The sequence below is a fragment of the Acomys russatus genome, chromosome 8 (genome assembly GCF_903995435.1).
Source record: "Acomys russatus chromosome 8, mAcoRus1.1, whole genome shotgun sequence".
Taxonomy (NCBI): Eukaryota; Metazoa; Chordata; class Mammalia; order Rodentia; family Muridae; genus Acomys; species Acomys russatus.
The window spans coordinates 47,232,054-47,242,635 of NC_067144.1; the positions used below are offsets into that span (position 1 = coordinate 47,232,054).

The following is a 10,582-nucleotide window of genomic DNA, read 5'->3' on the forward strand; positions in this document are numbered from 1 at the left end:
TCCAGCAATAGAATTAGAGATATTGCACTGAGTATATTTCAATATTGCCAATGTGTATTTCAAAACAAATTATATTATCTACACTAAGATTTCCTCTTTCCCAGAATTCAAAATGCATATTATAATTACATGGGTTTCCAACATCCATACACAGCTAGTACAAGATACATGTACACACACTGTAGTTACCTATATTTTGCATAGTTTTGAGTGTGTACTTTGTGCCACTTAACAAAAAGCATTACTCATCTGTAATTTTCTTTAGGTTTTGCATTTATTTCAGTTGTGACCACTGATTAGGCATTTCATTTTATGTATCCGTCATAGACTACCATTTGCTAAAGAAGATAAAATTGGACATTTTCAAATGTTTTCTGGTACTTAAAAAGTTATGGGCTGGTTACCATACAACATGAAGATTCTTGGTTTTTGCCACAATTGGAAAAAAGGTGTGAAGTCTCATTTTTTAATCTTTTAAATTATACCTATGTCCAAAGGGTGAGGAAGGAAAAACATTTCCAATGTGCCTGTTGGTAACACTTTGCAATAAGTGGCACTAAATCACACAATTACTGCTACGTTACATGGAAGAGCCATTACTGTCAAACAGCTGCTGTACATGTGCCTATATGGAATCTCGATGCTGTTACAGTCATGAGTACGTAATTACAAGTGAGCCTGTCTTTTCATGGAATATTTATATTTTTACAAAACCAACAAACAAAAAAACCCAAGCGAAATAAATGAAGTGTTAGCTTCTTTGCCATAATCAGGAAAGTTGTTTTTCTTTCTCTATTTGTTATTTTAATTGTAGAGTTTCTATGAAAGACTAACATCTTTAACGAGATCATCCAGTTTCTAGATTAAATCCCAATATTAGGTTCCTTAAATTGCTTCTTTCAATTTCTGGTAAAAGAAAACATGTTGGAATCTCTGTCTCTGTGTTTGTGTGAATCTCTCTTCTCTTAAATACATCCACACATTTACACACACACACACACACACACACACACACACACACACACACACACACACACACACCAATATTCCAGTGATGTGTTTTGTCTTTACTATTGCACTCGTAAGCTTTTTCTTTTTTCTTATACTTTTGGTCACCATTCTTCTCAGGACATTCAAAAAGAAAAAGAAGACAAGAAGAAAGTTGGTTAGATATTTCTGATGGAAGACAGTTAATGTACACTGTAAACATTTCTGGCAGAGAGGAACTTTTTGTAATGAATGATGCTCATAGTCTCTGAGGAGTGTGTGCACACACTCTTTCCACTGTGTCCCCTACCTACTTAACTCTCTTAGCAGAGACAGAGAGTGGCTCCATGTGCATACGACTGTGCAAATTTCAGGCTTCTCAGTTGACATGAGTCCAATTTAGAAATCTTTTTTTTTTTATTGTTTGCTGGAATGGAGAATGCCCAGAATTCTTATACCTTATTTCCTTTAGTGAAAAATCAAATAACCATTCAATACAGGAAAGTATAACTCCATCACTTTTTTCCATGACAGAAAATGTCATTCAATTAAAACTACCTACATTTAACTGAAAACCATTTGATTAGAGATCACAAATGTTTTGTCTGCCAGTGATATTCTTTTTACAAATTCTAATGGATTTGTGTATTTCTAGGAAGGGTTAAAAGAGTCAAAAATCTTGAAATGCAAACTTTTTTGGATTTCTAATTTTACAGTGCTATAAATAAGGTTTGTGTTATTTAGGAAACATTTTTAGCAGTTGGAGCCAAGTAGAATATAGACGAAGAAGGATATAAATACAGCATCGATGAAGAGTAGCAATTTTGTAAATGTATCCTGAAATTAGGCTTTAAATAGTAATTGATGATGCAGTTATACAACATACTTAGCAATAAGAACCTTTCCATTTTGTACTAACAGGATGAACTTCTGCTGTGTGGAGTCTTTCTAAAGATTATGCATTGAAAGATATGAGCAGTTTATAGACCTATTCTAGTTTCAATGTGTCTAGAGGCACCTACCTGATTCTCTCAAACTACCATACTATATTAACATATTATTGCATTTTTTTTCACAGATGGTATGGAGTGAACTGTAAAAACAAGCATGCAATCACATCAATGCAGACTTATTTCCTTAAAATGTCATACTGTATATGATTTATTATGTTAACACTCAACCACATCAGATTACTTATGTTCTGAATATTTTGAAAAAGTGCTGCTTGACTGACATCGTCCTTTTTCTTTTGTAAGAAATCAACAAGATAAATGCTACACAATTAAAGAAACTTAAAATGTCTAACATTGTCCTTAAATGTTTGATACTTTTCTGATAAATAATCTAATATACAGCACCCTTGTCTTTCATTTGTTATTAACACAGGATGTTGTATTCAGCCATTCTTGTTTCCCCCCAAATATATTCCAAGGTATTTTTACAACTCTAGGCCACCATGCTGTTAAACAGTACTAGTACAGCTACCATATTATATTTGTGTTCTTCTTAAAGGTGCAATGCTTTTAAATGGGAAAATAATTTTAATTTAGTTGTATTTTCATTTTTTAGCTTCTAATAAATTTAATAAAAATTATTCTATCAATATTATATTTCACTCAAAGAAATAAGACGTTATATTGACTCTGTGTCATATTTAAGATTACAGAAGTTCATAATAGTTCAATACAACAAAATTTCAAAATAATCCAGAGAAAAAGACTTTCACCTTGGAATTAAGAGCATGGCAGGGATTTTCTCTCACTCACTGTTTCATAAGTTTGTACCTCACAGAATGCATAGACAGGAATTTAATATAAAGAATTAGTTCATTTATACAGAAAACATATCTTAAACACTTCCCTTTTGGCAAATCAACATAGTTAAGCAGCCCTGAACCTGCCAAATTAAAATGTGTTTTTTAAAAACCAAACTAAGACTTTATTTTGTAGGTTATTATTCAACTGTGGTTGTGATTTAAAACCTGAGGCTGTGCACTGGTTGTTAGCTTAAAATTTCCTTTCCTTGTAACGTTGTGCTTCCATTTTATAACAAATAAAAATTAACAAGAACTAGAAAAATTTGTTGTTGACAGTGCTAGGACATACAGACAAAAATACTAATACATGTTACCTACTTATAATATCAGTTTAAGTAATATCTAAAGGGATATAATGGACATTAGAAAATGCATACTTATGACTGAATAACCTACAGCCAAAAAAGTTAAATATGTATCAAATAATGTTTAATTGGATTTATTATATGCACTATATACAGATACTAAAATGTCTCAAAATTGTGCCCTACTTCAGTTTTGTTTAGGCAGGTGAATCCTTATGGAGAAAATAAATTATAGATTCAAATAGAGAAATGAATGAAATCTTTATGATTCCCAAAGCAGTTAAATGTTTGTAATAATTTATTGGTAAATGAAGCTACAATAACCTAATGGTAGGATCTATATAATAATATAAGGTGTCATGTCATGATTATAATTCATACACATGGTGCCTGTATCAAACACTAAATTTTAAAATAGCAACTTGATACAGTATTGCCAGTATAATCTCAAACATTCCAGAAACTACACTACAGTGTTTTCAGTTTGTGTTTTCTAGGGCATATGTTTCCACAACATGTTATCTTTGAAGATAGACAGGTAGAAAACATTGTTTGTAAACCTCTAATCTTCGATTAAACTTAAGCACATTAGGTCATCACCTAATTGTGTGAATCGTGAAAACTGTCCAATGCAAACCAATAAAGTCTATGACTTAAAGGAAAACAAATGTAGGGGTGGGGCTCTGCATACGTTTTCTTCAATGTATAAAACAACTCAATATCATGATCCAGTGAAATGATTAACATTGTTAAGGCTGTATATTCAAGCACTGTATGTTAAAAGAGCAATGGTGTAAAATTTAGGCAATAAGAAATGTCCTGCATTATGGATGGTACAGTAATTAAAGAGTGATGCTTTCAACTGCTGATTGTTGGTTTACACTGGCTACTGAAAGCAGTACAGTATGGGTGTTAATAAAAGTAGTAGAAGGTGGTTGGAATGATTTCTGAAAGATGATTGCCAGTTTTCTCCAGCAGTCAGCCTTGTAGGTAAAACTCAGAACTTGTGGCCTGAATTTTAAATGAAATACTCTTTTTTCTCTTCAGCATTGACTTGGCTGCCTTCAGCATTGATAATAGCCGTGTCAGCATCTGGTGCATCTTCAGCGCCCTTAGCTTCATTTGTTAGATACGTTCCTGTGGATATGGGAAGAAGGTGGATGTTAGTTCTGGGAGTCTAACAAAATAACTAGCATTAAGAATACATTACAGCATATATTTTTGTGTATTGGACAATATCCTGGGAAATTATGAGCCACACTCACTCAAATTTCTAAAATTCTATCCTTTTTTTTTTTTCATTTTGAGGAAAGTATTTCAAGTGAAACTGTGCAGCATTTATTTATAGAGAAGAGTGAGGCTGAAATGACTGTGTAATCTTTACTTCTTTAATGACTGATTGATTGACTTATTAATTGATAAGACCTTAAAGAAAATTCAGCTGAACCAATCAGGGTCCTTTATTAAAATGCATGATGTTACTGGAAATTGTAAATATTTACCATTATTTTTCTTGTTTATTCAAATATGAGCTACCAAAACAACCAAAACAAGCTAAAACTAAACATAGAAACCAGTAAGACCAAAGGCACCAAAACAAAACAAAACCGCTCAGATTAAAGTGGAGTATGGTTTGTATTGGCCAAAAACTCATAAGCATAAAAAATGACACTGAGATCTGTCAATAATGTTTACATTTGACTATAACAAAAAATAAAATTTATAACAGGACATTCTCCACACTTAAGTGGAGAGTGGGGTCTGACTTTCACATGAACTCTGGTACCCATATTTGACCATGTGCCCTGGATGGGGAGGCCTGGTGGCACTCAGAGGAAGGATAGCAGGCTACCAAGAAGAGACTTGATACCCTATGAGCATATACAGGGGGAGGGGGTCCCCCTCAGTCACAGTCATAGGGGAGGGGAGTAAGGGGAAAATGGGAGGGAGGGAGGAATAGAGGATACAAGGGATGTGATAACAATTGAGATGTAATATGAATAACTTAGTAAAATATATTTAAAAAAGAAAAAAAATTATTTTGGTTAAAAATTATTTCCTGACTTATAAGGCTACATATATGAACAAAACTTTTAATCAAATACTTAGGAGTTGAACGTTATTTTTACAAATATATTACTTTTCTTTTACTTTTGTTCTCATTCAGTTTTTTTTTTTTTTTTTTTTTTACTCTGAACTAGATTGGTGCAGTAAAATAACGTTTAGACAATGGCTAAAGTTTTCTGAGAGAGCCAGTGCCTAGCAGGAGGAGCCCTCTAGCATGAAACTCTGACTGGAAATGTCTGGTTGATGGTTTGTGGCTTTGTTTATATAAATACATAAATTTTTTTTCCGCTGTAAAAGATAGCATGGCATTTCCCTTAAAGTAGCATTAATAAAATCAATGTTAAATCATTTGATGATGATAACAATGGTTATCACTTCCCCGAATTAACTTAGGACTTTCATCTCCAAATCCGTCTTCCTGTCTGTATCCCTGCCTCCACTCACAGGAAAAATTCATACATCTATAAGATTTTAGAATGAATTAGTATTTGCAAGATTTAAAAGAAACTAAGAAAACTCCCCTTAACCATGACTCACCTTTATGTCTTGCCAGATATCGGCCAAGCAGAAATATGGAGCACAGTGTGACAAATACAACTACAGCCACTATTCCGCCTATGAGGGCATGATCAGGGCCATTCTGGCCAGCCAGAGAATTAGGATCTGCAAGCGAACAAAGATTGCTGCTTCAGTCAGTCTGTTATTTACTCCTTCAACACATATCTGTAAATAGGATGGCTCATTTTGAAATGGCATATTTCTATCTAAATGAAATTGCTTTGATGTATATTATACCAACCATTCAGTCAAAAGTATTGGTTGTGTGACTACAGCAGAAACACTGGAGAGTTCAAGATTGAACACATATGACTTTTACCATTGAGCTTATGTTTTAAGGAAAAGACAGCATGAATAAAATACAAACTTTCAAAGTTCCATGATTTTATTTAGGATTTAGACTTGAAAGCATTTATTTATATGTGAATCCATACATATACACATACACATACACACACGCACACACACACATACATATATACATATATATTTGTATGTTAATACACAATGTAGAAAATTTAAATGTACAAATTTAAAATAAGATTATACCAATGAAAAATTTGAGATTAATATATTACAATTTGATATCTATTATTAAACAAATAATATCTAGAGCTATGAAAATTGATGCATGCTCTAAAATAATCTTACAAGAAATATGACAGAAATATTTTGGAACTCAATTTTTAAAATCCAGATATCCATAACAAATAATCTCATCAGAGGAAACAAGGCGAAGAAAGCAGAAATATTTTGGAGAAGACACTGCATGTTTGATGAAAAACAGTAATATACTTTGGTGACAGGGTTACAACACTATGAACTATTGACAGAAGGTGAAAGATGAATAAACTCCATTGAGAATTGAATGCTCATCATATTTGCAGTTTTCTTTTTTTAAATTTTTTTATTAATTTATTCTTGTTACATCTCAATGTTTATCCCATCCCTTGTATCCTCCCATTCTTCCCTCCCTCCCATTTTCCCATTATTCCCCTCACCTACGACTGTTCCTGAGGGGGATTACCTCCCCTGTATAGGCTCATAGGGTATCAAGTCTCTTCTTGGCAACCTGCTGTCCTTCCTCTGAATGCCACCAGGTCTCCCCCTCCAGGGGCCATGGTCAAATGTGAAGCACCAGAGTACATGAGAAAGTCATATCCCACTCTCCACTCAACTGTAGAGAATGTTCTGACCATTGGCTAGATCTGTATTGTCCTTGGCTGGTGCCTTAGTTTGAGCGGGACCCCTGGGCCCAAATCTGCCTATCATAATGTTCTACTTGTAGGTTTCTAGGACCCTCTGGATCCTTCTACTTTACTATTCTCCCATGCTTCTCTCATTTAGAGTCCCAATAGGATGTCCTCCCCTCTGTCCCAGTTTCCTGGTAAGTGAAGGTTTTCGTGGGACATGCCCCTTGGATATTAGATCTGACAAAGGTCTAATATCCAAAATATATAAAGAACTCAAGAAATTAAACACCACCAAACCAAATAACCCATTTGAGAAATGGGGCTTGGAACTAAACAGAGAATAACCCAATTGAGAAATGGGGCTTGGAACTAAACAAAGAATTCTCAACAGAGGAATATCAAATGGCTGAGAAACACTTAAAGAAATGCTCAACCTCCTTAGTCATCAGGGAAATGGAATCAAAACAACTCTGAGATTCCATCTTACACCCATCAGAATGGCTAAGATAAAAAATTCAAGTGACACCACATGCTGGCGAGGATGTGGGGAGAGAGGAACACTCCTTCATTGCTGGTGGGAATGCAAACTAGTACAGCCACTTTGGAAATCTATCTGGTGCTATCTCAGAAAAATGGGAATAGGGCTTCCTCAAGATCCAGCTATTCCACTCCTTGGAATATACCCAGAATATTTGCAGTTTTCATAAACAATGATTGGAAATGATTACCAAGAACCTTTTATATTCTGATATTAATATGATTTATTGGAAAGAGATAGAACAGTAAACACTCATGATTGAAAATTACCATTGATGAAATTCACATAACAAGGAACAAAACTCAATGAAATTCTGAGTAAGAAAGTACACTAAGGCTTATCTCTACAGAAAGGTCAAATAAGCGAACCAGCCTCTTTCCAACTGTCTTCTTGCAAAGATCCTCATGTGGTGGTTTCTTATACTGTAGAGGCAGGTTGCAGAGCAAGAAGACAGGCAACAAACAAGTTATGGTTGGCACAAATGCTTTCAGAATCTCAAAAAGTGGTTGTAGAGACATGTATCTGACATATTGATTTAGGAGTGTGATATTTAATGGAACCAGTGTCCTGTCTAAGAATTGCATCCAGACAAGAGTAACAGCCGGTGTGTAAAACTTCAAACAACCTCTAGAGCCCTAAAGCAGGTAAAAGGAAGAAATGGAATATAAAAGCTGAGTACTGTGGATGGAGGTCATAGTTTCAATTACCTACTTCTAATGCGATCATGGACTAGGATCTTACAGGTGGAAAACAAAGAGGAAACAGTATCGTCAAAGCCGGAGATCTTCTGACACTAGTCTGACATGCTGTCATGAGTGGCTTCCATTCAGCTCTTATATGTAATCTGCACAAATTTATGAACATAATTTGTTACAAGCACCCTTAGTAGACACAGTGACCTTAGCTCAATTGATGCCATGTTAGAGGTACCATTTTTAGAAAGAAGCATATAGGCCCCAATACCAAGATACTCATTAACCAGTTGCCCCTATTCAGATGCCTGTAGCCATACAGAGCAGATTCATTCTAGGACTGGAGGTTGAGGATATTTACAGATCCCAGAGACAACCTGGCTTGCTTGCATTAGTGGCTTAGCCAAGTGTGCATCTTCTGAATTGTTTGCACTAGAGGACCTACTTCTTTGCATCCTCCTCTTTGTTATATTGAAGGTGTTCATCTACAATGGAGAAGATGACAGGGAGCATCTAAATAGAGATTTCTGTGTTCCCTCCATCCTACCTCCTCAAAGCAAGCCATTCATATTACCATTCTCATGCTGGCATGGGCAGGACTCATGGGTTTCACTGAGTTAGAACTTTAGCCATAGTTATGGTGGATAAAAACCTAAAGGGACTCAGTGCTCAAAAAGAAACACACCTGGGGCATTTAGAGAACTGTGCTTCCCAAGCCTGGTTAGACTCCTTAGTCAGGTTATTTTTGAGAACCTGAGAAAATTTAACCTTTTCTCTTTAAGACAAGGCACTTGCGGGGGCGAGGGGTGGTCTCTGTATGACACTGAGAGAAATTGTTGAGTCTTTGGACTTCCTTCTTAAGAGACAAAGGGGTCTCTTTATAGCACTGGGATAAACATGTTGCTTCCCTGCTCCTTGGTCAGAAATAAGTAAACTTTAGTCATGGGTACGAAAATCTCCATGAAAGGGAAAGGATATCACGAATGTAACAATCTTTCTTCTTCTTGTCCTCCTGGTTAATTCTTCTACTAATGGCCGTGGGTAGGTCCATTATTACTTTTGCTTCTAGCTCTCACTATAATACCCTGATACCCTTCACATCTCCTAGTGGCGCTTGCTGAATTTGATCAGTGTAAGTCTCATGCATCTTGCTTAAAAAGGAAAAACAATAAAAAAGAAAACAGAATCATTCCAGATTTATTCTGGTGCTAAAACAGCTATTGTTCGCATGATGCAAACAGTGAAAAACACAGCTATTCTGAATTATTAAATTATCTTAGAATCAAATTTTCTTTAGAGAGCCTGATGCTTATCCACAACAAAATGCCACATATATTCAACTTCCTTAATGTACAGATGCATACTCCTCATTGTAAAGAACTGAATCTATTCTATAGTTAGTTTTGGAAAAATTGTAGACATGAGGGTTGGAAATATTAGGCAAAAGTAAAGTGCTCTTCTAATGCTTGCTTTCCATGCTTATAGTCCCACAGGCCAAAGTGAGGGAGGACATATGAAAGTTTGTTCTCTATACAATGACAGGAACCAAATGGATCAACTACAGCCAAAAAGAAAACTATGAATTGGCTCATTCCTTTTCAGGTGTTGGTTCTGGGGTCTTCAAAATTAACATGCTGTTTGTTGTCATTATTGTCCATAGGCTGTTTGGCTAATGAGCTCCTATTTGTTATGCTCATTAGGTGGTTGCCATGGTGCCTTATTTACACAAGTGATAGGAATGTGAACTCAGATCTTCCATTTGTACAGGAGGCACTTACTGATTGAAGCATTTTCCTATACCAGTGCACATTTATTTTTTAACTAAATTTTAGCGCCCCCCCCATGCTAGGATTAATTCACTGTATTAGTACATCCTAGACAAGAACTTTAAATCTCCATTTCATCCTTAACTCATCAGATTCCAGAGTTATCCCTCTTCTAGGTTAATTTGTGATCATTAAGAAGATATAATTTAAGTGATTACTGTTTATTTTGCGCATTGTGCATGCAGATATGGGAGTACTTTCATGTCTGTATAGATGCACATGTGAGTGCATAGTGACAGAAAAGCCGTAAAATTGTACATCTTTCCACAATCACATTCTTCTTTGTGTTTTGAAGCTGGATCTCCCACTGAGATCTGCAACTCATAGATTAATAAATTGTCTGACCCATAACCTGTGGTGATCTTCCTGTCTCCACCATCGCCTTTTGGGGATGGCAAGCATATACCACCACAGCCAGTTTCTTTCCATGACATTCAGAGATTTAAGTCACAAATGGCTTAATACTTGCCTGATAGCAACCTCATTGGCCAATGTGTCTCCCTGGCATTCTATTATAAAGTTTGAAAAATAGTTTAAATTTAAATATTCATCACTGCATTTATTTATTCTTGTTTGTTTGTTTGTTTGTTTGGCTTGGTT

General features: G+C 35.3%; 1 protein-coding gene across 3 annotated transcripts in view; it reads right to left on the reverse strand.

The window, feature by feature from the left end:
* Positions 1-1,586: 1,586 nt before the first annotated feature.
* Positions 1,587-10,582, reverse strand: part of Cadm2 (cell adhesion molecule 2) — a 919,117-nt gene continuing 910,121 nt past the window's right edge. For all 3 annotated transcript variants that reach the window (XM_051150131.1, XM_051150132.1, XM_051150130.1), the window contains 2 exons: positions 5,713-5,838; positions 1,587-4,245 (listed from right to left, as the gene is read on the reverse strand). In XM_051150131.1, the coding sequence (XP_051006088.1) occupies positions 4,127-4,245; positions 5,713-5,838 (245 nt within the window). In that variant the 3' untranslated portion in view covers positions 1,587-4,126. The remainder of the gene's footprint in view (positions 4,246-5,712; positions 5,839-10,582) is intronic.